This window comes from Dipodomys spectabilis, unplaced genomic scaffold (assembly GCF_019054845.1).
Source record: "Dipodomys spectabilis isolate Male_0828 unplaced genomic scaffold, ASM1905484v1 ptg000360l, whole genome shotgun sequence".
In the NCBI taxonomy this organism is placed as follows: Eukaryota; Metazoa; Chordata; class Mammalia; order Rodentia; family Heteromyidae; genus Dipodomys; species Dipodomys spectabilis.
In genome coordinates this window covers 1991720-2019093 of record NW_024871037.1, presented here as the reverse complement: position 1 = coordinate 2019093, position 27374 = coordinate 1991720, and the positions used below count along the sequence as shown (strand labels likewise).

Sequence of the window (27374 nt, the reverse complement as noted above, 5' to 3'; positions counted from 1 at the left end):
ACCTGCTCTATTTGCATCCTTCCACTTCCCTGAGATATTGGAGCCGGAGGATCACAGCTGTGTGTGCAGTGATTTCCTCAGGGATGACAGGGACCATGTTTGGCCCTGTATGGAAGATCACAAAGATTAGAAACCTCTCATTTACTTCTGACATGTTTCCAACTTTGTGAGCTCTGCTCCTGGGGTGGCCTAAACACATCAGATTCCTTATTTTCCCCTGGCTCTTGACTTGGGGGCCCAAATGAAGATAAGTGGGTGAAATGATCAGTGTCTGGTTTCTGGGATGAGGGCGGGAGCGGAGTGGTCTCTGTTCTGTGGAATGTTCCTGTCTCTGATCCGCTCCAGAGTTTCTTTTTTGCCTTGCTTCCCAACTTTGCTCAAACTCTCCTAACTCTGAGCTTCAGTGGAGGGATTGCTGCCCTGCTGAACAAACCCTGGGACCTTCTGAAGGCTGGGAGAGAAACCAGCCCAGGACCCCACACCATCAGGGTCAGCTTGAGATCCTAAGGGGAGGCGGTTGCGATCGAGCCCCAAACCCTTCATCTCCCTTCTTTCCTTTTTCTTCAGGATGGAGCGGGCCTCGGGGGAACGAGGGAGGGGCTGGCGATCTTATTCTGTGCCTTGGGAGCTTGGACTGGGCCTGCTTCTAAGCGGTAAGGGAAGGCAGGAGGGGGGGGGACATCTAGGATTGTGGAATGTGATGTAGTGGTATGTCGTGGGGGTAGCCACCACTAGGGAACATGGGATAGGACCATCTGATGGAAACAACTGGAGAACTGGCTGACCCACTATCTTCCTACCCAGTGTTGGCTGTCATACTGGCCCAGGCCCAGGCCTTGGATGTGCCTGGTTGTTCACGAGGAAGCTGTTACCCAGCCACGGGAGACCTGTTGGTGGGCCGTGCAGACAGACTGACTGCTTCATCTACCTGTGGCCTGCACGGCCCCCAGCCCTACTGCATTGTTAGTCACCTACAGGTACTGAGGGGGCCTGGATGGAAGGCAGCATCAGAATGGGGCTAGACCTGGTGAAGGCCTTTGATCCTAACCTTGACCCAATCCAGGATGAGAAGAAGTGCTTCTTGTGTGACTCCCGACGCCCCTTCTCTGCCCGAGATAATCCGCACAGCCATCGCATCCAGAATGTAGTTACTAGCTTTGCACCGCAGCGCCGGACAGCCTGGTGGCAATCAGAGAATGGTGAGGCTGTTGGCGTGGGTTCTGGAATGAGCAAGGCTGCGCACCTGTAGCCTCATGGCCTTGACCTCTTAACTCCTGCTCCAGGTATCTCCAAGGTCACCATCCAGCTGGACTTGGAGGCTGAGTTCCATTTCACACACCTCATTATGACCTTCAAGGTGCCTGCATGTTTGGGAGCCTAGCTAAATTACCCCCTTAGCTCCCCATTACTTACCCACCCCCGACTGATCCTCCCCACACCCCCTATTTTTTAACCCCAATCTCTCTGAGTTCATAATGTGAGTGGTACATGCCTTCCCATAAACATTCATCTCCAGATCTTTGCACACACAGTTTTTCTGCCCCAATCCTGAATCACAGCCCACCCAATAGAGGTGTCTTCCTTCCTGGGACATTGTTTAGTTTCCATGACCACCCTGACCTGTCTGTGAGAAATCTGAACATGGATCTCAATAGCCTGGTACTTTCTGATGAGCCATGTCCCCGCCCCCTCCCCTTCCCCTGCCACCTAGACTTTTCGCCCTGCTGCCATGCTGGTGGAACGTTCTGCAGACTTCGGCCGTACCTGGCATGTGTACAGATATTTTTCCTATGACTGTGGGGCTGACTTCCCAGGAATCCCACTGGCACCCCCACGGCACTGGGATGATATTGTGTGTGAGTCCCGCTACTCAGAAATTGAGCCATCTACCGAAGGCGAGGTGAGGACTAGAATCTGCCCTGAGTCCAGAAAGCAGGCCGGGGAGGGCTGTGTGAGGTAGAGAGGGAAAATGATGTACTTAAGGCAAGGTTTCTGTGGACTCCCTCCCTCCCTAGGTCATCTATCGGGTGTTGGACCCAGCCATTCCTATCCCAGATCCCTACAGCTCACGGATTCAGAGTGAGTATATCATCCTTTGCATCTGGCACCATCCCCAGTGTCCCCACTGGGGCCCCAGTGACTATTTTAGGTGCTTGCTAGGGCGGGTGCCAAGCTCAGTTTAGCAGGAGACAGGAGGCCTCTCAAGGTCACCTTGGCAGCTGCAGCCCCTGTGTGGGTATCGACCAGGGCTTGCCTGGTTAACTGAACTCACCCCTCACCCCTCTCCCCTCAGATCTGTTGAAGATCACCAACCTCCGGGTGAACCTGACTCGGCTTCATACACTCGGGGACAATCTACTAGACCCAAGAAGGGAGATCCGAGAGAAATACTATTATGCTCTCTATGAGCTGGTTGTACGTGGCAACTGTTTCTGCTATGGGCATGCTTCACAGTGTGCTCCTGCCCCAGGGGCACCGACCCACGCCGAGGGCATGGTGAGAGGGGTTCAGATGGGTGGGATAGGGATCAGGGCAGGGACAGGCGTGGCTGGGTAGTGCTGACCTCCTGCCCGCTCATTTCCTTAGGTGCACGGGGCCTGCATCTGCAAACATAACACGCGTGGCCTCAACTGTGAGCAATGCCAAGATTTCTATCATGACCTGCCCTGGCGGCCAGCTGAGGATGGCTACAGTCATGCCTGCAGAAGTAAGATTCTGGCTTCCATAGCATCCAACTTTTAGAGCCTGTTAGGTTTTGGGCAGCCCTTAGAGCTATTTGGTTAATCCCTTAACACTTCAGGCTGTGTCCAATGGGTATCCAGGGAGTTGGAGGTGTGACTCACTTGGTAGAGTGCTAGCCAATGAGTGAAAGCATCAGGTACTGAATTTGCATCTCAGCCTCAGACCAAAAAAAGAAAAGGAACAAAGAGGGGCTGGGAAGGTGGCTTAGTGGTAGAGTACTTGCCTACCATGCATGAAGTCCTGGATTCAATTCCCCAGGATCATATAAACAGGAAAAAGCTGAGCCGGGCACTGGTAGCTACTCAGGAGGCTGAGCCAGGCCAGGCCCCCAGACTGGCAGGGAAAAAAAGTCACACACAAATTCTGGTCAGTGGGAAGACTCTAAAGCAACACTAGGCCTCCCCATACCCCTTATCCTCAAGACCTGGTCTGTCCCTCAAATGCCCTCTGCTTACCCCATAGAATGTGAGTGCCATGGGCACAGCCATAGCTGTCACTTCGACATGGCCATGTACCTGGCATCTGGCAATGTAAGTGGAGGAGTGTGTGATGAATGTCAACATCACACGGCTGGGCACCATTGTGAAGTCTGCCGGCCCTTCTTCTACCGGGACCCAACCAAGGACCTACGGGATCCAGCTGTGTGCCGCCGTAAGGCTGGGGCTTGGGGGTTGTTAAGGAGGGCAGAACAGAAATTGGGAAGTCACGGTGCTATTCAGGTTGCCCAGAACTGATGTGGGAGTTTGGGAACTAGCTTGGGAATGGTGGAACTGGGAATGGAGAAGACTGATGCGGATTAGAGTGACTTTATGCCTCTTATTTGTTTTTCCCCTGTGTCTTTTAGCCTGTGATTGTGACCCTATGGGTTCCCAAGATGGTGGTCGCTGCGATTCCCATGACGATCCCGCCCTAGGACTGGTGTCAGGCCAATGTCGCTGCAAAGAACACGTGATGGGTACTCGTTGCCAGCAGTGCCGTGATGGCTTCTTCGGGCTCAGTGCCAGTGACCCTCAAGGCTGCCAGTGTATGTGCCTCTTGGGCTGATCTTTAACCCCTGACCTTTTCACTACTGTTAACTACACCTGAATCTGAACATTGCCTTAGTGTTCAAGGGTCTTTTTTTTTCATGCAGGTTGTCAATGTAATGCACGGGGCACGGTGTCTGGGACTACCCCTTGTGACCCCCATAGTGGAACCTGTTTCTGCAAACGTCTAGTGACTGGACATGGCTGTGACCACTGCCTGGTGTGACTGGAGGGAACTGGGGTCTAGGATCCTGGAAATGTTCTCTGATCTGAACCCATGGGGTTTTTTTTTCGGGGGGCGGGGAGGGGCGGTGGAGCAATGCCCATATTCCAATGTGAAGGGGTGCTGAAAATTTAAAAGCCCAGCCTTGGCTGATTAACAAGGGTTGAAGACCAGTGGTTTGGGAGACAGAAGCAGGGAATATGGTTGGATTCCCCGTTGGGAAGAAGAGGGGGCGGGACCAGGGGTGGGGGTGGGGAGGTCTATTTCTGACCCTTAGCAATCCCTTTCCTCTAGCCTGGCCACTGGGGCTTGAGCCATGATCTGCTGGGCTGCCGCCCTTGTGACTGCGATGTGGGTGGTGCCTTGGATCCTCAGTAAGTACTCTATAGGGGTGCTGGGGAGCCAGGCAGGGGACAGAAGAAGGGGTTCTTCTTGAGTAATCACAGTATCCTTCAGATGTGATGAAGCCACCGGTCAGTGCCGCTGCCGCCAGCACATGATTGGGCGACGTTGTGAACAAGTACAGCCTGGGTACTTCCGGCCCTTTCTGGACCACTTAACTTGGGAGGCTGAAGATGCCCGAGGGCAGGTAAATGTGCCCGAGAGAAGGGATAGCTGAGAGGCTGGATGATGGGTGAACTATACAGAGGGCCTGGAGTGAACTATACAGCTTTGGGTGAGATCTTGCAGGAGAACTGGGCTGGTTATAGCAGAAGAGATGGTGTTTTACCTGAACCTCCATCCCTGGTCGCATGATCTTCCCAGGGGCTTGATGTGGTGGAGCGCCTGATGACCAGCCAGGGGACTCCATCTTGGACTGGCCCAGGTTTTGTGCGGCTGCGGGAAGGTCAGGTGTTAGAGTTCCTGGTGACCTCTTTGCCGAAGGCCATGGACTATGACATTCTGCTACGCTTGGAGCCTCAGGTCAGACCCTAGGAATTGTGACCTGGAGCTAAATCTCTGGCTGTGGAAGCAGCTCCTGGTTCATCTTCTCTTCTCAGGTCCCTGAGCAATGGGCAGAGATTGAGTTGATGGTGCAGCGGCCAGGGCCTGTGTCTGCCCATAGCCCATGTGGGCATGTGCTGCCTAAGGATGATCGTATCCAAGGGACTCTGCAACCAAACACCAGGTAAAGGCACTGATGGTTGTCATGATGAAGGGTCGTGGGGCCTAGTCTAGCCAGGCACCTGTAAGATCCCACTGCTTATGAATCTATTCTTTCCTTCAAGTACCTCTTCCTGGATCAGGATCCTAGCTCAAGTTGTACAGCATTAGCCCTGGCTTAGATCCTTAGTACTTGGGGCGGTGCAGGGGACAAGGAGAGGGAGGAAGCCAGATACTGATGGCTCACACCTGCCATCCTAGCTACACAGGAGACTGAGATCTGAGGCTCCCAGTTCAAAACCAGCCCTGGCAGGAAATCCTGTAGAGACTCTTTATCTCCAGTTAACCACTAAAAAGCCAGAAGTAGAGAGTTGTGGCTAAATGGGTTAAACACAAGCTTGGAGCATAAAAGCTCAGGAACCATACCCAGTTCCTGAGTTCAAGCCCTAGGACTGACAAAAACAAACAAAAACCTCCTTGGTAAGCCTTTTTTGTTAAGCTGTGTTCAATATGGTTTATGGTCACAGGAAGGAAGGAAGCAAAACAAAGCCTGCTCTCTCAGGGGTCTAAGGTTAAGAGGCCAAAGCAGGAATTAATGGAAAGCAGACATTGTCACTACAGGAAACAGGGTGGGGGAGGGAGGTGTGGGATGGTAACATCAGAAGATTCTGAACAGGGATTTGACTGGTTAGGTTAATCTTTTGAACACAAGGGACAAGAGAACACTTTAGAGGATCTATAGTGGAGCTGACCCCCCCCCCCCACCCACCAAATGGCTGTAGCCTAGCAAGCACAAGGTATTGATATTGAACCCTAATGTTTTCAAAAAAGAAAGAAAGAACTGGGCACTGGTGGCTTACACCTGGAATCCAAGCTACTCAGGAGGCTGAGATCTGAGGCTCACAGTTCAAAGCCTGGCTGACTCTTATCTCCAGTGAACCACCAGAAAACCAAAAGTGGCCCTGTGGATCCAAGTGGTAGAGTGCTAGCCTTGAGTGAAAGAGCTCAGGAACAGAGTGCCCAGACCCTGAGCTTAAGCCCCACAGCTGCCAAAAGTAGAAGCGAAAAAGAGACAGAGACAGAGAGACAGAGACTAAAAAAAGAAAAAAAGGAAAAGAAAGGAAAGGAAAGGAAAAGAAAAATGAAAGAACTGAAAGTTCTCATGTCAGTCTGTATGCTTCTAGTGATACTGGTCTTCACAGGGCGTATGATTCCAGAAACGCATTATGCTAATATTCTGAGACAGATTCTCTATAAGATACCCAGCAGCTTCTCTGTTGGCCTAGTGCCACTCCGCCCAGCCTGAATCAAGCAATAGTCTCTGCCTTGGCTAATTGGTTGCTCTGAGTGGGGTATAATAGACCCAGGATGATGGGCATAGGAACTCTGTATAACACCCACCTGCCCCTTACCCCCCACCCCATGCCAGGTACATGATGCTTCCCAGACCTGTCTGCCTTGAGCCTGGCATCTCCTATAAGCTGCATCTAAAGCTGGTGCGAACAGGAGGAAGTACCCAGCCTGCGATCTACTCTGGACCTGACCTGCTTGTTGATTCGGTGAACAATACCCTCCAGTCAAACATGGCAGAGACTAGGATCCTGGCAGGAAGGGGTCAATGGAAAAGGGGGCATGCCAGGCGCTGGTGGCTCATGTTTGTCATCCTAGCTACCTCAGGAAGCTGAGATCTGAGGATCATAGCTCAAAACCAGCTTGGGCAGGAAAGTCTAGGAGACTCTTAACTCCAATGAGATACCAGAAAACCAGAAGTGAGGATGTGGCTAAAGTGGTAGAACACTAGCCTTGAGTGAAAGAGCTTAGGGAGCTGGGCACTAGTGGCTCACGCCTATGATCCTAGCTACTCCGGAGACAGAGATCTGAGGATTGCAGTTCAAAGCCAGCCCAGGCAGGAAAGTCTGTGAGACTCTTATCCCCTATAAATCACTCAGAAAACAGGAAGTGGAGCTGTGGCTCAAGTGGTAGAGTGCTAGCCTTGAGCTGAAGAGCTGAGGAACAGTGCCCAGGCCCAGAGTTCAAGCCCCACGATCGACAAAAAGAAAAAAAGAAAAATGTAAAAAAAAGAAAGAGGGCTGGGAATGTGGCTTTTAGTGGCAGAGTGTTTGCCTAGCATGCAGGAAAGCCCTGGCTTCAATTCCACAGTACCATATACACAGAAGAAGCCAGAAGTGGTGCTGTGGCTCTAGTGTAGAGTGCTAGCCTTGAGCAAAAGAAGCTCAAGGACAGTGCCCAGGCCCTGAGTTCAAGCTCTAGGACTGGCAAAAAAAAAAAGAAGAAGAAGAAGTAAAGAAAGAGAAAAGGAAGGAAGGCAGGCAGGCAGGCAGGCAGGCAGGCAGGCGCATGATAGGACCAAGACCAAGTACTCTGGCAGTATCGATGTAGTTCCCTCTTTGAGCTGTACTGTTCCTTGTTCATCCATCTAGTTGGTGCTACTGCCCCGTGTCCTGGTGCTAGAGATGTTTAGTGCAGGGGATGCTGTTGCGCTAGAGCGCCGTGCCACCTTTGAACACTATCGCTGCCATGAGGAAGGTCTGCTGCCCAGCAAGAATCCGCCCTCGGAGGCCTGTGGCCCTCTTCTCATCAGCCTGTCCACTCTCATCTACAATGGCGCATTGCGTGAGTACTTCTGATGTGAATTGGCTGGGCAGAGAGGTGGAGGCTCAGGCTGATTTGGTTTCCTTTCATTCCTACAGCGTGTCAGTGTGACCCTCAAGGCTCACTGAGTTCTGAGTGCAACCCTCATGGTGGCCAATGCCTGTGTAAACCTGGAGTGGTTGGGCGCCGCTGTGATCTCTGTGCCACTGGCTACTATGGCTTTGGTCCTACAGGATGTCAAGGTATTTGCTTCTTCCTGACTTCTTCTGGCCCCTTCCTTCCTTCCTTCCTTCCTTCCTTCCTTCCTTCCTTCCTTCCTTCCTTCCTTCCTTCCTTTCTCTCTCTCTCTCTTTTCTTTCATTGGTCATGGGGCTTGAACTCTGGGCCTGGGCGCTGTCCCTGAGCTCTTCAGCCCAAGGCAAGCGCTCTACCACTTGAGCCACAGCGCCACTTCCGGTTTTCTGGTGGTTCATTGGAGATAAGAGTCTCACAGACTTTCCTGCCCTGGCTGGCTTTGAACCACGATTCTCAGATCTCAGCCTCCTAAATAGCTAGGATGACAGGCGTGAGCCACTGGCACTTGGCTCTAAACTTCTTCTTCTACCCCTAGCCTGTCAGTGCAGCCCTGAGGGGGCACTCAGTGGTTTATGTGAAGGAACTAGTGGACAGTGTCCCTGCCGAACGGGTGCCTTTGGACTTCGTTGTGATCGCTGCCAACGTGGCCAGTGGGGATTTCCTAGTTGCCGGCCCTGTGTCTGCAATGGGCATGCGGACGAATGCGATTCTCACACGGGCGCTTGCCTGAGCTGTCGTGATCACACCGGGGGTGAACACTGTGAAAGGTGAGCTTAGAGCAGCTTTGAGTGGGTTGATGGTTGGGCAGGCTGTCCCGGGATGCTTAGAACTCTTCCCTTTCTTCCCCTATAGGTGCCTTGCTGGTTTCCATGGAGACCCACGGCTGCCGTATGGCAATCAGTGTCGACCCTGTCCTTGTCCTGAAGGCCCTGGGAGCCAAAGACACTTTGCCACATCTTGTCACCGGGATGGGTACTCTCAGCAGATCGTGTGCCATTGCCGGGCAGGCTACACGGGTGAGTGGTTTGTGGGGAGTTGGGGGGCAGGGAGGCAGGCACTGAGATCAAGCTGAGCTGGCTGAGGTGAATACTTATGGCTTTCTCTTGATCACGGGCAGGGCCACGGTGTGAAACTTGCGCCCCTGGGCACTTTGGGGACCCCTCAAAGCCAGGTGGTAGGTGCCAACTGTGTGAATGCAGTGGGAATATTGATCCCAAGGACCCTGAGGCCTGTGACCCCCGCACGGGGCAATGCTTACGTTGCTTATACCACACGGAAGGCCCTGGCTGTGCTATCTGCAAGCCTGGCTTCCATGGGCAAGCTGCTCAACAGAGCTGCCATCGTAAGTATGGATACAGGACGGGATGGCTGGGGGGGGGGGGGAACTCCACCGACTGGGCTCTTGACTATCGTCCTCATCTTTGTTGGCATAGGTTGCACCTGCAATCTGCTGGGCACAAGTTCCCAGCACTGCCCATCGGTTGACCAGTGCCACTGTGATCCAAACAGCGGGCAGTGCCCGTGTCTCCCCAATGTCCAGGGCCTTAGCTGCGACCGCTGTGCCCCCAACTTTTGGAATCTCACCAGTGGCCGTGGCTGCCAACCTTGTGCTTGCCACCCAACCCGGGCTAGAGGCCCCAGCTGTAATGAGGTATGGAATCCTGTAGATCTCTGGATAGATGGTTGGCTCGCTGTCTGCTTCATTTTGAGAACTCAGTCTGAACCTTGGTTCTGTTCTCACTCTAGTTCACAGGGCAGTGCCACTGTCGTGCTGGCTTTGGTGGACGGACTTGTTCTGAGTGCCAAGAGCTCCACTGGGGAGACCCTGGCTTGCAGTGCCGCGGTGAGGCAGCTGGGGAGACCGGGGTGCATGGAGGGGATTTGTTAGGAGGTCCCCAAGAGGCCCAAACTCTACTGTGTATGTCCTTTCCTGCAGCTTGTGATTGTGACCCTCGTGGGATAGACACTCCTCAGTGCCACCGAGCCACAGGCCACTGTAGCTGCCGCCCCGGTGTGTCTGGTGTGCGCTGTGATCAGTGTGCCCGAGGATTCTCCGGTGTCTTTCCTGCCTGCCACCCTTGCCATACGTGCTTTGGGGATTGGGACCGTGTGGTGCAAGACTTGTCTGCTCGTACCCGGCGCTTGGAGCAATGGGCCCAGGAGTTGCAGCAGACGGGTGTGCTTGGTGCCTTTGAGAGCAACTTTCTGAAACTGCAAGAGAAGCTGGGCATGGTGCAGACCATCGTGGGTGCCCGCAACACCTCAGCTGCTTCCACGACGAAGCTGGTGGAGGCCACAGAGGAGCTGCGGTATGGAGGGGCCAGAAGAAACCTGATGGGATGGGGAACGGGCCCAATGGATGGAGGCTGCAGTCTCTCTAAACCTGCTCTTTCCTACTGATACAGGCGTGAAATCGGAAAGGCCACGGAGCACCTGACTCAGCTAGAGGCAGGACTGACAGACATACAGGATGAGAACTTCAATGCTAACCACGCACTCAGTGGCCTGGAGCGAGATGGGCTTGCACTAAATCTCACACTGAAGCAGCTTGATCAGCATCTGGACCTGCTCAAGCATTCAAATTTCCTTGGTAAGTGGTTGGCTACATAGGCAGGCAGATGGGCCCATGTTGATCTTCGGCTGACCATAGACCTCTGCCCCAACGTTTAGGTGCCTTTGATAGCATCCGCCATGCCCACAGCCAGTCGGCAGAAGCAGAACGTCGTGCCAATACCTCTGCCCTGGCGGTACCCAGTCCTGTGAGCAACTCAGCAGATCTCCGGCGTCGCACTGAAAGGCTGATGGAAACTCAGAGGAAAGACTTTAATCGCAAACATCTGGCGAACCAGCAGGCACTGGGCAAGCTTTCAACCCATACTCAAGGCCTGAGTCTGACAGGCATAAATGAATTGGTGAGATACAAGAGTGGGGTGGGATGGGGAGATGTTGGATGGTATTCTCACAGAGCTCTGACTTGTTCTGGGCCTGGCAGGTGTGTGGGGCCCCAGGGGATGCTCCGTGTGCTTCCAGCCCTTGTGGTGGTGCTGGCTGTCGGGATGAAGATGGGCAGCCCCGCTGTGGAGGCCTTGGCTGTAGTGGAGCAGCAGCCACAGCAGATCTAGCCCTAAGCCGGGCCCGGCATACACAAGCAGAGCTACAGCGAGCATTGGTAGACGGTGGTGGCATCCTCAGCCAAGTGGCTGAGACTCGTCGGCAGGCAGGCGAGGCCCAGCAGCGGGCCCAGGCAGCCTTGGACAAGGCTAATGCTACCAGAGGACAAGTAGAGCAGGCCAATCAGCAGCTTCGAGAACTCATCCAGAGTGTGAAGGACTTCCTCAGCCGTGAGCCTCTCACGTGGCCCCGGGGCCACGTGATTATTTCTCCTGTGTCTGTGTGTCTCTCCATCTCAGGACCTTCAGTGGGACTTGTTTATGGTCCTGCGGCTGAGCCCTGAGTCCTTGCTCCTATGTGACTCCTATAACTTGTGTCTCTCACTTTGTGTCCCTTGTTATAATTTCCATCCCTATAGTGTATCCATATACCTATTAACAAACGCCTATCCCATGTCCTCCACCCCTCATGATGATTGTCCCCATACTCATGCTGGAGAATCTATCCTTAAGTTCTTTAACCTGTGTCCCCAATAGAGGAGGGGGCTGATCCTGATAGCATTGAGATGGTGGCCACCCGGGTGCTGGAGCTGTCCATCCCAGCCTCACCTGAGCAGATCCAGAACCTGGCGAGTGCAATTGCAGAGCGAGTCCGAAGCTTGGCAGATGTGGACACCATCCTAGCACGGACGATGGGAGATGTGCGTCGGGCTGAGCAGCTACTTCAGGATGCACAGCGGGCACGGTATGAACCCAATCCAACCCTCACCCCTATCCTTGACAGCTGCCTGATCCTGATCTACAGGCTCTGATTCTCTCTTTTCTTCAGGAGCCGGGCTGAGAGTGAGAAACAGAAGGCAGAGATGGTACAGGTGGCACTGGAAGAGGCCCAGCGGGCACAGGGTGCTGCACAGGGGGCTATCCGAGCAGCAATGGTTGACACACAGGACACAGAGCAGACCCTGAACCAGGTGTGGTCTCTGTAGGACATCAATGGGACAAGGTTATGGGCATGCCCCATAGATCTGTTTAACCCTGGACTCATCCATGGCAGGTACAAGAGAAGATGGCTGGTGCTGAGCAGGCCCTTGGCTCTGCAGGTGAGCGGGCCCGGCAATTGGATGCTCTTTTGGAGGCTCTGAAACTGAAACGGGCAGCAAATAGCCTGGCAGCCTCTACTGCTGAAGAAACAGCAGATAGTGCCCAGAGCCGTGCCCGTGAGGCTGAGCAGGTAAGCTTGAGAGACAGCTGAAGGAGGTCATCATGGATGAGTCTCTGCTGGGCTAGCATACTGACCCTGATCTCCACTTGCATAGCTATTGCAGGGAACAGTTGGCGACCAATACCAAACGGTAAGAACCCTGGCTGAACGCAAGGCCCAGGGTGTGCTGGCTGCGCAGAAGAGGGCAGAACGTCTGCGGGATGAGGCTCGCAACCTGTTACAGGAGGCTCAAGACAAGCTACAGAAGCTACAGGGTGAGAGGACTGTTTGGAGCAGAAGCCAGGAGGGGTGGGGATTATGGGAGAAGGACACCCCCGAAACTGATACTTGGCTCCTCCTAGAACTGGAGGGTGCCTATGAAGAAAACGAACGCGCACTGGAGGGGAAAGCAGCTCAGCTGGATGGTCTGGAAACCAAGATGCGCAGCGTGCTTCAAGCCATCAACCTGCAGGTGCAGATCTACAACACCTGCCAGTAACCCCTGCTCCAGGGCCTTCCCCCAAAGTCCCCAGCACTGCTGCGCACGCGCGTTGCCTACCCACATAGGAATGAGCCTGGCAGGGCTGGCAATAAACCAGTGTGAACCTCCACTATGTTGTCGGTCTTCTTTAATTTGGAACGTGTGCGTGTGTGTGTGTGAGATGAATGTCTCCGCTTCCAGACCCGGCCGGCCATCCTTGCCACCCACAGTACTAATAGCTCCAGCTAAAAGGCTCCAGCACCGGAAGTGCTCTTCTTCAGGGCTTGGGCCCGCCCAGGAGCTGTCCATCAACGCCAGCCCGCTCCCACCGGAAGTGCGTCACCAGCCTAGCGCTCGGCCTCCCCTCCGCCGTAACTAGAAGTGGAAACAAAACAAGCGGCTGTGGCAGCGGCGGTGGCGGCGGCGGCGGCGGCGGCGGCGGCGGCGGCGGCGGCGGTGCCGGGACGGGTGGGGGGGAGGGGCGCGCCGGAACCGGAACCGACCTGACGCCGGAACCGGAATCGTGAGCGGGGTTGCCAGGGCCCGGAGAGGGCTGGCGGCGGCGGTCTCGCTCGGTGAGTGCGGCAGGCCGCAGTTCGCCGGTTCGGCCTCCGCGGGCAGGCCGCCGGGGGTGTGCTGGCTCCAGGGCGGCCTGTTTCAAGGTCACGGGCGGTACCAACCCCGACCCTTCCAAGTACCGCGTCGGGCCGGGCCTCACGGATGCCGAACGGAGCCGTTATTGCTCCCTCCGCCCGTGGCCGGCCTTCCTCAAGAGAGGACTGGGGCGGCGTGCGAGCTGGGGGGGGCGGCTTCCCGGAGGAGGTGGTGGCTGGGCCCCGGGGGGGTCGCCGGCCGGAGCTGTGCTCGGTCCGGGGTAACTGCGCAGCCTCTCTTCTGGCCAGCTCCAGTTTCTAATCACCCCCCTCCCCCCCCCCCCAATGCTTCGACGTCCCTGGAGCAGATGAAGGGGGCCGGAGGGGAGGGAGGAGGGGAGGAGGAACATGACCTGTGACTTGGGGGGGGGGGTCTGGATGTGTGAGGACAAGGCGGATGTGCTTCTCCCCGCCCCCCCCCCCCCCCCGCCTCAATTCTGAACTGGCAACCCCCCCCCCCATCCCCACCAGTATACCACCTCTGACCCACAGAAGGATATCTTATCTCCCTTCTAGAAGGAGAAACAAAACCAGCCCCTAAGGCGACTCCCTCCCGTCTCTCTCTTCCCGGACCCCCCCCCCCCCCCATGAGAACCTGTAAGACTAGTCATTATCCGATTTAGCTGTACAAACCAGACTTGAGGCCAAAGGGTCCCCTACCTAGATAGATCCAGGGGTTCGTCTCTCACCCTTATCGTCAAGCTTTTGTTATGACAACTTTCATTTTTGGATGGAGAAACAGCTGTGACTCCACTAGCCCAGGCCCCATGGAAACCCAAGAAGGTTCTCTGTAGCTCAGAGCTGGTCAGGGATTTGTTGTTCCAGTCTCAAGCTGAATGCCCACCATCCTATTTTGACAGTGCCCCTCCTGTATCTTGGAACAGAGAGAGAAGGATCCCGAGAGGTAGTTGGTACATAGGAACATGTTGGTGTAATTGTAGCCTTATGGGACCAGCTCCAGTAGGAGCTGGCAAGGAAGCAGATGGATATCTTAGATCCAGGACCTTTTCCGGACAGTTACAACACCTGAGTTAGGCCTTGGTTTTTGGCCACAGAGCCTGGTTCTTGCTGTTTGATGGTCTCTACCTTTGCTGCCTTTCTCCTCCTCCTTCCACTTGTCTGGTGGTGAGTAAGCAGCCAGTGAGAGTGAAAGAAAAGGGAGCTCCCTGCTCAGCGCGTCAGCCCTGTGGGCTGGAGCTATGGCTTCTATCCAGAGGAGGATCCTGGTCCCAGGCCATGACTGATTTGACCTGGCACCTTCTCAAGGAGGCTTCCAGCATTGTGGCAGGTTTCTAGGAGGCTTGGCCTGAAGTGATTAATGCTACTTGCAGTACTTAGTCCCTCTGTAGAATAGCCTGATTAGGTGACTGTAGTACTAGCTACTGAGGATGAGCTCTGCAAATCAAGGTTCAAAGCCAGCCCAAATCAGTCACGTTTGAAATAAGAGACTTTTTTTTTTTTTTTTTTCTAGTATGGGGCTTGAACTTAGGGCTTGGGTGCTGTCCCTTAGTATTTTTTCACTGAAGTTTGACACTAATTTGAGGCACAGCTCCACTTCTAGCTTTGGGGTGGTTAATCAGAGGAAAGAGGCTAATAGGTTTTCCTGCCTGGAAATCCTTCAATCTGGCTAGGATCATATGAGCCACACCAGTGCCTGGCCTGAGAGACTTATCTTCAAGGAGCCAGCAAAAAGCTGGAAATGGAAGTGTGGCTCAAGTGGCAGATCACCAGCCTTAAGCAAAAAAGCTAAGTAAGAGCTTGAAGCTGTGTGTTTAAGCCCCAGTACTGGCACAATAAAAGAGTAACCTAACTTTCTGGGGCTTAGGTACTACCCTGCAGGGTTAGGAATGTTCTGGATTGCTAAGCCCTAACTGTAGTTAAGGAGCAAGTTGTTGGGCCTTGACAGTGATTACTGGTTATTTTTCATTAGGCTGTTGGTTCCTTGCTAAAGAATTTGGCCACAAAGAATTGCCAAGATAGCTGGGTCAGGAAGAAAGCGCCGCAGCCCTGACCCAGACACTGTTGCCGACTCTGGGGCACTCTGGCTGTCAACCAAGCGGCTCAAGATGTCTGGCGGGGCCAGTGCCACAGGCTCAAGGAGAGGGCCACCAGGACTAGAGGAGGCCACGAGTAAGAAGAAGCAGAAGGATCGAGCAAACCAGGAGAGCAAGGAAGGAGATCCTCGGAGAGGTGCGGGTGATATTCCCAGGATACTCATGCCCTTTTCTCCTTTCCGTGTGCATGCAAATAGAGGATTTGAAGATGATTATTTCATTGTCCCTTTTGTCTTGGTTTGCGATTGAGAAGGAGACATGACAGCCTGGATAGCGTCTCAGCTTTGAGCCTGGGGTACTTGGCTGAAATACTGAGATGATGGTATTTTTGGAATGGTGGTGTTTTGGGAGACTGCTCCCCCCCTTCCCCCTCCTCATCGCCTCCTCATGCTTTGCTTTGTTGTCAGGATCAATGCCCACTCCTCGAGAGGAGCAGACCAAAGAGGGTGAGTAATAGATGGGGAAGGGAAGGAGCAGTAGAGGGCAGTAGGGCTGGGTTTCTTGGACATATCCCTACCGACCCTTCTGATCCCTTTGCCATTCCTTTGCAGAGTTGTTGCTTGACTGGAGGCAGAGTGCAGATGAGGTGATTGTTAAGCTCCGAGTGGGAGCAAGTCCTGTGAGGCTAGAGGAGGTAGATGCAGCTTTCACTGACACCGACTGTGTGGTGAAGCTCCCAGGTGCGTCCATATGTCCTGAGCCCAGCAGAACCTTTTAATTCTTTGATAACCGCCACTGAAGCTCACTGCTTCCACTCTCTCTCCCAGATGGTCGTCAGTGGGGTGGTGTTTTCTTTGCCGAAATAGAAAGTTCTTGCGCCAAAGTGCAAGCCCGCAAGGGTGGCTTTCTACAGCTAGCACTACCCAAAAAGGTTCCTCTTCTCACGTGGCCCTCTCTCCTGGTAAGTTTGAAGTGCAGGGTCGGGCGGTGTGATACCCTACCAGGGCCCTAGGCAGTCCCCAACTGTTGTTGTCTTTGGCAGAAGAAGCCTCGAGGGACCCAGGAGCTGGCACTGGGGTTGCGGTGTCAGGAGAATGGGCAGGAATTGTCTCCCATTGCCCTGGAGCCAGGCCTTGAGCCCCGCCGGGCTAAGCAAGAGGCCCGCAATCAGAAGCGGGCTCAGGGCCGTGGTGAGGTAGGCTCAGGGGCTGGCCCTGGGGCCCAAGCAGGGCCTAGCGCCAAGAGGGCTGTGCATCTCCGCAGAGGGCCGGAGGGAGAAGGGTCCAGGGATGGCCCTGGACCCCGGGGTGATGCCCCATCCTTCCTGGCTGACCCAGCCACTCAGGTGAGAGTCAGTTGCCTGTTGGGGGTATTAGGATGTAGAGGGGAGGGACATGGACTAAAGTTGGGGCCCCCTGGCCTACACAATACTGATTATGCCCACAATTTCACCACGACTAGGTTGAGGCTGAGGAACAGCTCCGTGTACCACCACTGAATCCCCAACCTTGTCTTCTTGGCTCAGAGAAGAATTTAGCCCTTTTGGCAGGCGAGAAAGCAGTGTCTCCCAGGAATGACCCAGTCTCTCCAGCCATGGCCCGGAGTAGAGACCCTGGGAAAGCTGACCATATCAAAGAGGAGATGGCAGTAGCAGCGGATGCTGCAACCTTGGTGGATGGTAAAAGTGGGGTTGGGCGTGGCCTGGCAGAGCTTAGGTTGGGTTACAGGGTTGGTGGGTAAGTAGGAAGTAGTAGAGCGGCCAATCAGAGCCTGTCATGGGAGGTACTAAGCCATGTCTCAATGCAGACCCTGAGTCCATGGTGAACCTGGCATTTGTCAAGAATGACTCCTATGAGAAAGGGCCAGATTCTGTGGTGGTGCATGTGTACGTGAAAGAGATCCGCAGGGATACTTCTCGAGTCCTTTTCCGTGAACAGGACTTCACACTCATCTTCCAGACCAGGTGGGTGGAGAGGGGCTGAAGGGGAGATGGTATGCCTCCAGTGGAATTGCATATGTGACATTCTTCTTTTTGTCCTTCCTCCTTCCCTGCTCTGCTTCTGCAGGGATGGGAACTTCCTGAAGCTGCATCAGGGCTGCGGGCCCCATACCATCTTCCGTTGGCAGGTGAAGCTCAGGTGGGTGGTGCCCAGCCCCATCATGGTGCCTGTCCCAGCTGGGGCTTCAGCTCTTCTCTCTGGGTCTGTGTCGCTTGACACCTGTTCCCCCTAAGTCTCTGACCTCAGCCTTTACCCACAGGAACCTGATTGAGCCCGAGCAATGCACTTTCTGCTACACGGCGTCTCGCATTGACATCTGCCTCCGGAAGCGGCAGAGTCAGCGTTGGGGGGGCCTGGAGGCCCCAGCTGCACGAGGTCTGCATACGAGCTCCCTTCATTGCCCGACCCTGCATGTTCAGGAGCCCCAGCCCTGCCACATGCTGCTAACCACCAGCCCCCTCATTCCCCCTTTTTAAGGTGCAGTGGGTGGTGCAAAGGTTGCCGTGCCGACAGGTCCAACCCCTCTGGATACAACCCCTCCAGGAGGTGCCCCCCACCCCCTGACAAGCCAAGAGGAAGCCCGGGCTGTGGAGAAGGATAAGCCTAAGGCTCGATCTGAGGACACAGGCCTGGATGGTGTGGCGGCCCGTACCCCCTTGGAACATGTAGCTCCAAAGCCAGAGCCACATCTGGCTTCGGTGAGGAACCTGGGCGAGGAGCAGATAGTAGATATGAAATCTCCGGGCTATTCTCATACTGCCTCTGTTCCCATACAGCCCAAGCCCACATGTATGGTGCCTCCAATGCCCCATAGTCCCGTGAGTGGAGACAGCGTGGAGGAAGAGGAGGAGGAAGAGAAGAAGGTGTGTCTGCCTGGCTTCACTGGCCTTGTTAATTTAGGCAACACCTGCTTCATGAACAGCGTAATTCAGTCTCTGTCCAACACTCGGGAACTTCGCGACTTCTTCCATGGTGAGGGCCAGGGCCAAAAAAATCTAGGGCCTGGGCAGAAGGGATATGTTTGCCCCTCACACCTTTGCTTGGCTGCTGTTTTTAGACCGATCCTTTGAGGCCGAGATCAACTACAACAACCCCTTGGGGACTGGTGGACGTCTGGCCATTGGCTTTGCAGTGCTGCTTCGGGCTCTGTGGAAGGGCACTCACCATGCCTTTCAGCCTTCCAAGTTAAAGGTGACCTGTGGCTCTCCTAGCCTTGGCCAGAGGAGATGGGGGCGGAGGGTGGGGTGGGGGAGGTGGTAGTGGTGGGGCTTAGCTAATGGAGTGCACGGTAAATGGATGCTAAGGTTTCTCTTTCACATTTTGATTCCTGAATCCAGGCTATTGTGGCGAGCAAGGCCAGCCAGTTCACAGGCTATGCACAGCATGATGCCCAAGAGTTCATGGCTTTTCTATTGGATGGGTTGCATGAGGATCTGAATCGAATCCAGAACAAGCCCTACACAGAGACTGTAGACTCAGATGGGCGGCCTGATGAGGTCAGGGTGGGGGTCACAGGGAGAGATGTCTCTTTTTTTTTTTTTCCCCTGGCCCCTAGACCTCCTTGCTTCTTACCACTGTCCTCCTCAGGTGGTGGCTGAGGAAGCATGGCAGAGGCACAAGATGAGGAACGACTCCTTCATCGTGGACCTGTTTCAGGGCCAGTATAAGTCGAAGCTAGTGTGCCCTGTGTGTGCCAAGGTATAGTGGGCTTCCCCTAGAAAGAGACCCCCTAGTTTGGCTCAGCTAGCCTGGGCAGATTAGGTTCAGAAGCAGCATTTTCAGGTGCCGTGGGACAAAACTTGAGCAACAAAGTTGGCTGCTCCTTTGTGGGCTGAAGTGGTCAGGCAGGGTAGGCTTTTCTGACTGATATCAAAGTGATGGCTTGGGTTGAGCGCTGGTGGCTGAGATCTGAGCTATGCTTCAAGTGGAAGAGCACTACCTTTGGCCAAAAATGCTCATTTTCAGCACCCAGCCCCAGGACTGGCACCAGAAAAAAAAAAAAGTGAGCTCAAGTATAAAGGTATGATACATAAAGGAGGTTGGGGTAGCATTGTGGCTAAGATTGGAAAGGCATATCAGATGTGGGAGAAATGGAACTGGGAAAGCAACTAAATTGCCAGAACATAAGATCTGTCTCAGAATGGGGGGTTGCTCTCTCCTGGTAGGCCCTTGTGCTCCATCTGGTGTTCTTAGCCTAAGAGTTTAGTGATTGGTTTGGGCATTCTGAGAGCCATCAGAGCATCTGGATTAGTCTTTCTGAGCCCAAGCATCTTGTTCCTGTGTGACCATCCCAGTGGTGCTTCTGCCTCCACAGGTCTCCATCACTTTTGACCCATTTCTTTATCTGCCGGTGCCCTTACCGCAAAAGCAAAAGGTTCTCCCCGTCTTTTATTTTGCTCGAGAGCCCCACAGCAAGCCCATCAAGGTGAGGAGCAAGTCCCTATGCTTTGGGCTATCCCAGAGAACCTGGTTCTGCCACCCTATTAACTATACCCTTGTGTCACCTCAGTTCCTCGTAAGCGTAAGCAAGGAGAACTCCAGTGCAAGTGAAGTTTTGGATTCTCTATCTCAGAGTGTTCACGTGAAGCCTGAGAACTTGCGTCTGGCTGAGGTTTGTGTCTTTCCCCAGACTCTGACAAAGGTGGACGTGTGTGTGTGTGTGTGTGTGTGTGTGTGTGTGTGTGTGTGTGTGTGTGTGTGTGTGTGTGTGTGTGTGTGTGTGTGTACTTACACAAGTGTGGGAAACGAAAAGGCTGTATGGGGCCTCTGAAATCATTTAGTATATGAAAGTACAGATGTGTAGGCCCCTTGGCTGCTTTGTAGCCTGGCTGCCTGTATTCATATGACCCTTGAATGGTGTTATAAATCTCCAAATTGGTCCCGGGCAGAAAAAAGCCTCCCTAGATAGTCATTGGCATCTGTACAAACATATATGTGACTGTCCATGGACAGCAAAAATGCAGGCAGTACGCTCTTTTCTTGCACTGTTGAAGCCAGGCACTGGGCTGTGCAAAAGAGATGCCTTAGTTTCCAGCTGTGGTCATTGGTGGTAGGCCCTGCCTGCCTTACCTTTTTGGGATGAGGAACTTAAGACTGTCCATCACCTGCTATAGTGATTCTTCCCTCTTGCTGTTCTCTCATGTCTGCATGCTGGCTCTCCCTGAGAGCTCCTTGAGTTCATTTGTCTCAGAGAATTAGGGAAGAGGGTACTGGTGACTCACGCCTGTCATCCTAGCTACTCAGGAGGCTGAGATCTTGAGGATCGCAGTTCAAAGCCAACTCCAGCAGGAAAGTCTATGAGACTTTTATCTCCAATGAACCACCGGAAAACCAGAAGTGGTGCTGTGGCTCAAAGTGGTAGAGTGCTAGCCTTGAGCAAAAAAATAGTTCAGGGTCAGCACCCCATGGCTGCCCCCTACCCCCAAAAAAAAAAATTAGGGAAGAGGCTCTTCAAATGTGACCCTTCTCTGATAATATGTTGTAGTCCTGTACATTAGGGCTCTGCCCAGTCTTTATCATTCAGACAGCCTTATGTATCTTGTGCAATTGGGTGTTGAGACTGGTGCCTATGCAGGCATGTTCCTCTTTTGGTCCACAAACTCTATCCCTGACCCCACAGACCCCAGGGCAAGGTCCAGCTTTCCTTGTGCTTTGTGATCAGGTGGCTTATTCTCACCTGGGTCCTTGTGTTCTTTGTTCCCAGGTAATTAAGAATCGTTTCCACCGTATGTTTCTGCCCTCCCACTCGCTGGACACTGTGTCCCCATCTGACATGCTCCTCTGCTTTGAGCTGCTATCCCCAGAGCTGGCCAAGGAGCGGGTAGTGGTGCTCGAGGTGCAACAGGTGAGCGGGAGCCAACCTGATGCTGAGACGTCCTGGTTGGGAGGGTTCACTCCTGCCTGGCCTTGCTGAGCCAGACGACCCACCCTAGCGCCCCCAGGTACTCAGCGTTCCTATCTCCAAGTGTGCAGCCTGCCAGAGGAAGCAGCAGTCGGAGGATGAAAAACTGAAGCGCTGTACCCGGTGCTACCGTGTGGGCTACTGCAACCAGTGAGGACCCCTATGGTTTCCCTCTCCCGTCTTCACCTTCCACTTGCTACTTCCCCTTCCTCACAAAAGCCCATATGCTTTACACTCACTAGCTCTACTATACCAGGCTCTGGGGGAGGCAGGGCTGATATACCTAGTTCCCAGGGTCTCAGCCTTGACCACTACATACTAGGGGGAGGACCCCCTAGTATGTAGTCAAAGGAAATGAGGCTAAGGCTGTCTTCTTTCCCTTCCCTCCAGAATCTGCCAAAAAACCCACTGGCCTGACCATAAGGGTCTCTGCCGCCCTGAAAATATTGGCTACCCCTTCCTGGTCAGTGTACCCGCCTCACGCCTCACTTATGCCCGTCTTGCTCAGCTGCTAGAAGGTTACGCCCGGTAAGTGCCCAGCAGCGGGGCTAGGGTGTGATAGATGGAGTGCAGAGGTGACGAATGGGTTTGGTCACAGCTTATTACTTTGTTTTCTTTTCCAGATACTCTGTGAGTGTATTCCAGCCACCTTTTCAGCCTGGCCGCATGTCCTTGGAGTCCCAGAACTCTGGCTGCACCACATTGCTCTCTACTAGCTCCCTGGAGGCTGGGGACAGTGAGAGGGACCCCATTCAACCTCCCGAGCTCCAGTTAGTGACCCCTGTGGATGAAGGGGACACAGGGCTTCCCCGGATGTGGGCGGCCCCCGATCGAGGCCCTTTGCCTAGCACCAGTGGAATGGCTTCCGAGATGCTGGCCAGTGGGCCTAATGAGGGTGACACCTTACTTGCTAGTGAGAGGGTGTCCCGGCCTGAAGGTAAGATCTGGTGAAAGGCTCTGGGAGCTGGGGGCCCGGGGGGGGGGGGGGGGGGGGAAGGGCGGATAGAAGGGGGGAGGTAGGAAAGATTGGGGGGAAGTCTTTTAGACCCTGGTTTGACAGGAGTTCTGATCATCATGTTTTCTCATAGCTGCTGTGCCTGGGTACCAACACCCTAGCGAAGCCATGAATGCCCACACCCCCCAGTTTTATATCTATAAAATTGATGCATCCAATCGGGAGCAGCGGCTTGAGGACAAAGGTATCTGAGGCCGTGGGAGGATGGGAGCCAGGAGGTGGGTTGGGCTTGGCTGCTTTCCCACAAGTATGTCACAACGGGCCCCTGCTCATTTCCAGGGGAAACCCCACTGGAGCTGGGTGATGACTGTAGCCTGGCTCTGGTATGGCGGAATAACGAACGCCTCCAGGAGTTCGTCTTGGTAGCCTCCAAAGAACTGGAATGTGCTGAGGATCCAGGCTCTGCTGGTGAGGCTGCCCGTGCTGGTCACTTCACCCTGGACCAGTGCCTCAACCTCTTTACTCGGCCTGAGGTGCTGGCACCTGAGGAAGCCTGGTGAGCAGGACATGGCAGTAGGGCAAGCAGTAGGGCAGGGTGAAGCGGACACTCTCTGGTCCTGACCCTTCTGTCCTGTACCAGGTACTGTCCCCAGTGCAAACAGCACCGTGAGGCCTCCAAACAGCTGTTGCTGTGGCGCCTGCCGAATGTGCTCATTGTGCAGCTCAAGCGCTTCTCCTTCCGTAGTTTCATCTGGCGCGACAAGATCAATGACCTGGTGGAGTTCCCTGTTCGGTAAGAAGTGGACCCTGGTGACTGTGTGGCCAGTGCATTGGGCCCCAAGGCTCCGGCTGACTGTCTCACCCGTCCCTGATTCTAGGAACCTGGATCTGAGCAAGTTCTGCATTGGCCAGAAAGAGGAGCAACTGCCTAGCTACGACCTGTATGCTGTCATCAACCACTATGGAGGCATGATTGGTGGCCACTATACTGCCTGTGCACGCCTGCCCAATGACCGCAGCAGCCAGCGCAGTGACGTGGGTGAGGGCACACACAGCCAGCAGGATAGTTGGTAGGGGTGGTGGTGTAAGCTATGTTCACACTCTTCCCACCCTGCTATATAGGCTGGCGCTTGTTTGATGACAGCACGGTGACGACAGTAGACGAGAGCCAGGTCGTGACGCGTTATGCCTATGTACTCTTCTACCGCCGGCGGAACTCTCCTGTGGAGAGGCCCCCTATGGCAGGTCATTCTGAGCATCACCCAGACCTAGGCCCTGCAGCTGAGGCTGCTGCCAGCCAGGTGAGGCATGGGGAGGCTTTATAGACTAGTGGGGACCAACTCAGATTGGGGGACAAGGTTGGGGACACATGGTTCCCTAACACTAAAGCTCACTGGGCGCCATCTTGGTGCCTTCAGACTACTCAGGGGTGTGTACACCAAAACACTACCACTAATGTGCACAAAGGCTTGGGTCAGGCAGCTTCTCCATAAGATGAACATCCTATACTTGACGTCTCAACTTTCCCCTATGCGTTCCCATATGCTAGCTACAGATCCTCACTCGTGTTCCTGTGTGTACTTAGGATAGGGCCTGTCAGGAGTAGCCACAGCCTTCTCTGGCTGTCATACGCAGAGGTAAGTGACTATCCACACTGAGTCTTTAGGGAACCTCTCTATCTCCTTTATTGACATGATGTGCCAAAGGCCCATTTAGTGGGCCCAGTGCCGTCACTTTTTATTTTTGTCAGTCCTGGGGCTTGACCTGGGCTTGGGCGCTGTCCGTCAGCTCTTCAGCTCAAGGCAAGCGCTCTACTGCTTGAGCCACGGCACCACTTCCAGTTTTCTGGTGGTTCATTGGAGATAGGAGTCTCACAGCTTTGAAAAACCATGATCCTCAGATCTCCTTGAGGATTAAAGGCGTGAGCCACTGGCGCCTGGCCCCATCGCTTTTCTTGACTGCTTCCTTTGCTTCCCCTCTGGTTCCTTGAGCCCTCCAAGTCAGGCTCAGAGAGATTCCTCAGGAGACAGTGATCAGGATCTGGCTATGGGAGAGCCCATGTGGTTTGTCATGGGGTTGGCAGGCCTATCTTCCATGGCCAGTCCCCTGTATGGAATGTCTAGACTAAAAATCTGTCCAGATGAACCCCCCCGCCCCCATCTTTCCCCGGGGGAAGGTACACGTGGATTGGAACAATAGCTTGAGGCCAAAATCTGCAAGGATTCTCACACACCGATGATCTTAGTCTAGGCAACCCTGAAATTAGCCACCTGTCCACCTCCCTGCTGTCTGACCTGTCATGCAAGGGCTTAGCTCTCGTCACCCAGGGCAGGAGTCATATCTAGGGGTCTCTGGGACACTGGGACCTCCCCAACCCTCTGGGTGCTGATGGCCATTTCCACATGCTATAGGCTTCCCGGATTTGGCAGGAACTCGAGGCTGAGGAGGAGCTGGTGCCTGAGGGCCCTGGGACCCTGGGTCCCTGGGGGCCCCAAGACTGGGTGGGCCCTCCACCGCATGGCCCTACCACAACTGATGAGGGCTGCCTCCGGTACTTTGTCCTGGGCACCGTGGCAGCCTTGGTAGCCCTTGTGCTCAACGTGTTCTATCCTCTGGTGTCCCAGAGTCGCTGGAGATGAGCTTACCTGCAGGCAGCTGCTATGAGCTGATCCACCTGCCTGCCTGCCTGCCAGGCCATGCCTGCCTTTGTGGTGGGAAGGAACTACTCTGGGCTTTGGGCCTCGGTGTATGCATCTGGTGGGAGAGTGTCGGGGACTGTGGCCTCTGCAGGGGCAGAGCATCCGAGGGTGGATACCCATCCAGCTGTCTGTTCATTCCTCCTGCTGCTCTGACCCTTGGCCTAGGGCTGAGCCCAGCTGGAGCTACTTCCTGTATTTAAAGTGTTAATAAAGTGAGACTATTCAGGCCCAATCTTGTCTCTCTGTCTCAATGCTGCTATCTGCGCCTGCCTCGGGGCCCTCCCTTGGGTGCCAGGGCTCTGAACCAGCACCCCCGGGAAGCCAGGCAGCATGCTGACCCCTGTCCTCATATTCTGTTGCAGGGACTAGGCCCTGGCCAGGCCCCCGAGGTGGCCCCCACGCGGACAGCCCCTGAACGCTTCGCCCCCCCTGTGGACCGCCCAGCCCCCACCTACAGCAACATGGAGGAGGTCGATTAGCAGGTCCCTGGCTGATGGAGGGACTGGGTTCGGGGTTTCCCTGAAGAGGGCCATTTCTTTGTTACTTCTTCTCTAACCCAGGAGACATTGGCTCCATCAGTGGGAAGTTGGGAGGGGGGGAACGATTTGGGACTGGGGACCTCACAAGTTGTGATCTTTTAGCTTGGTCCCCTGACCAGTGGGTCTTGTCTTCTCCAGCTGCCTCCAGTGCTGCGTAATTTGATTCTCAGTTGTATCTTCAATTCTTTCTGACTCGCATTATAAACGTTATAATTTTATTCTAAAAATTGTAATTTTTTTTGCATTTTGGAAGTGATTGCTGCTGTTTAAATATATTTTAAAAAATAAATAATAAATAAGCAGACTTAGTGACTGATCCACCACATCCTACCTTCCCTCCCTCTCCATCATCTAGTGTTTGTGTATCTCTGTGTTAAAGGCCTCAAGAGTGCTTGAGTCTGAGAGAAAATGGCAGTCACAGTTCATCCCCTGGAGTCAGGATGTCCCTGGTGTCATCAGCTCTCCCGAGCCTGCCTACTGCCCTGTTATCTCTCAATGATTTTGGGTACCACATGAAGGTAGTAGTTGGAGGTTGGTATCACCAAGAAGACCTTAGGCTATCCCAGGGATGCCTCACTGCCTTCACTTTTCCTCCCTTCCTCTCTGGAACTGTAGGCATGGGGTGAAAGGTTCAGGCTACTGGAGTAGTCTGGGGCTGACAGCAGATCAGGGAGGACTTGATGGGGGATAAGAAGGTGCTCATATAAGAAGCTTGCCTTTGGATAGGCTGTTCCCTCTCCTTTTCAATTGTTTGCTAGTAATGTGGGCATCTTTAAATAGACAGAGCTAAGATAACACTGATCAGTGTTGACTTGCTCTAGTAAGGACAACATTGAAGCCAGGTGGAGTTGTTGGCTGAGGAAATGGGCTTGGAGAACTGGGGTGGTGGCATCTTGCATAAATGGACATACCTATGTGCTGATGCTGGTGGCTGTGACTGATGTACTGCCTGCTAGGGATGGGCTGTAACAGGACTGTGCTGGGTCTTTTGTGTATGCAGCCCCCTCCTTGGGTGTATGTGTGTGGGGGCAGGGAGAGTTTAGTGGAGATAAGAGTCTCATGAATCTGTCTGCCTGGGCTGGCTTTGAACTGCAATCCTCAAATCTCAGCTTCCTGAGTAGGATTTACAGGTGTGACCCACCGGTACCCGATTTATGCAGTCCTCTTAATGCTAAGCCCATAACCTTATACCTTTCTGGGGCATCTGCATAAAGTTGCTGTGGCCTCTAGTACCATGGCCCTCTGCTGTCCCAGGGATTTGTCCATAGGTCTGACTATGGAATCCCACCCCATGCCAGAAAGGGTCTTAGGGAGTTGGGTATCTATCAGTGGTTCACACCTGTAATCCTAGCTACCCAGAAGGCTTAGATCTGAAGATCTCAGTTCAAAGCCAGCCTGGGCAGGAAAGTCCATGAGACTCTTAACCATCAAAAAGCTGGAAGTGGGGCTGTGGCTCAGGTGATATAGCACCTGTCTTGGGCAAAAAGCTAAGGGACAGCCAGAGCCTGAGTTCAAGTCCCAGTCTCAAAACACACACACAGGGGTGTGGGTCTTAATTGGCTTCTTTCCTTGGTCATTTTCTTTTTTTTGGGGGGGGGGTCTGGTCGTGGGGCCTGAGCTCTGGGCCTGGGCGCTGTCCCTCAGCTCTTCAGCTCAAGGCTAGTGCTCTACCACCTGAGACACAGCGCCACTTCCGGCTTTTTTCTTTTTGCTTATGTGGTGCTGAGGAATCGAACCCAGTGCCTCAGGCATGCAAGGCAAGCACTCTACCACTGAGCCACCTTCCCAGCCCTCCTTGGTCATTTTCAAATAGGCTGAGTCTATAGAACTTCACACTTCTGCTCTGTGCAAGTCATATGGTTCCAGGGACTTCCTAGTCATCTACTGTTAATCTGCTACCACCACTAACGACTTGCTTGATGGCCCCAGTGGACCTACTGAAACTTCCTGTTACATGGAGCTCTAGGACCCACATGAGGGAACCAAGGAAGGGAGCACAGGCTCTGAACCCAGAGATAGAACCATTGCCAGACTTGCAGGATTTGATGATGGTGGTGAT

At 53.9% G+C, this 27374-nt stretch overlaps 2 protein-coding genes across 11 annotated transcripts; both read left to right on the top strand.

The window, feature by feature from the left end:
• Window positions 1–398: 398 nt before the first annotated feature.
• Window positions 399–12704, top strand: Lamb2 (laminin subunit beta 2). Of its 2 annotated transcripts, XM_042665974.1 has the most exons (33): window positions 399–489; window positions 568–653; window positions 805–977; window positions 1064–1199; window positions 1284–1357; window positions 1712–1900; window positions 2016–2079; window positions 2294–2496; window positions 2587–2707; window positions 3205–3393; window positions 3587–3766; window positions 3875–3987; window positions 4285–4364; window positions 4447–4579; window positions 4756–4914; window positions 4992–5119; window positions 6524–6653; window positions 7536–7728; window positions 7806–7949; window positions 8318–8549; window positions 8635–8798; window positions 8900–9124; window positions 9216–9433; window positions 9529–9625; window positions 9719–10091; window positions 10188–10372; window positions 10453–10694; window positions 10775–11123; window positions 11430–11637; window positions 11722–11863; window positions 11947–12123; window positions 12209–12368; window positions 12456–12704. In XM_042665974.1, the coding sequence occupies exons 2-33, from the start codon at window positions 569–571 to the stop codon at window positions 12590–12592; spliced, it is 5403 nt and encodes a 1800-aa protein (XP_042521908.1). In that variant the 5' UTR covers window positions 399–489; window position 568; the 3' UTR covers window positions 12593–12704. The 2 variants fall into 2 exon arrangements, with proteins under 2 accessions (XP_042521908.1, XP_042521909.1); XM_042665975.1 differs by lacking the exons at window positions 3875–3987; window positions 4285–4364; window positions 4447–4579; ... (3 more) ...; window positions 7536–7728; window positions 7806–7949.
• A 358-nt stretch (window positions 12705–13062) lies between these two features.
• Usp19 (ubiquitin specific peptidase 19) lies at window positions 13063–25640 on the top strand. 9 transcript variants are annotated; one of them, XM_042665892.1, is made up of 27 exons: window positions 13063–13149; window positions 15158–15417; window positions 15689–15727; window positions 15833–15961; window positions 16049–16182; window positions 16264–16566; window positions 16683–16899; window positions 17028–17184; window positions 17288–17359; window positions 17481–17596; window positions 17705–17919; window positions 17998–18193; window positions 18279–18412; window positions 18559–18717; window positions 18809–18919; window positions 19536–19646; window positions 19731–19832; window positions 20925–21065; window positions 21154–21272; window positions 21513–21650; window positions 21746–22059; window positions 22211–22321; window positions 22417–22633; window positions 22718–22870; window positions 22956–23116; window positions 23200–23378; window positions 25139–25640. In XM_042665892.1, the coding sequence occupies exons 2-27, from the start codon at window positions 15294–15296 to the stop codon at window positions 25253–25255; spliced, it is 3969 nt and encodes a 1322-aa protein (XP_042521826.1). In that variant the 5' UTR covers window positions 13063–13149; window positions 15158–15293; the 3' UTR covers window positions 25256–25640. The 9 variants fall into 9 exon arrangements, with proteins under 9 accessions (XP_042521826.1, XP_042521824.1, XP_042521825.1 ...); XM_042665890.1 differs by having other exon boundaries at window positions 17699–17919; XM_042665891.1 differs by having other exon boundaries at window positions 16683–16905.
• Window positions 25641–27374: the final 1734 nt, after the last annotated feature.

Coding starts and splice junctions, on each gene's coding strand:
- Lamb2 (XM_042665974.1), top strand. CDS start 569: ATGGAGCGGGCCTCGGGGGAACGAGGGAGGGGCTGGCGATCTTATTCT. Junction 2,080..2,293: donor CTACAGCTCACGGATTCAGA/GTGAGTATATCA, acceptor CTCTCCCCTCAG/ATCTGTTGAAGATCACCAAC. Junction 2,497..2,586: donor CGACCCACGCCGAGGGCATG/GTGAGAGGGGTT, acceptor TCATTTCCTTAG/GTGCACGGGGCCTGCATCTG.
- Usp19 (XM_042665884.1), top strand. CDS start 15,294: ATGTCTGGCGGGGCCAGTGCCACAGGCTCAAGGAGAGGGCCACCAGGA. Junction 18,718..18,808: donor CAGATGGGCGGCCTGATGAG/GTCAGGGTGGGG, acceptor TGTCCTCCTCAG/GTGGTGGCTGAGGAAGCATG. Junction 23,117..23,199: donor CAGCCAGCGCAGTGACGTGG/GTGAGGGCACAC, acceptor CCTGCTATATAG/GCTGGCGCTTGTTTGATGAC.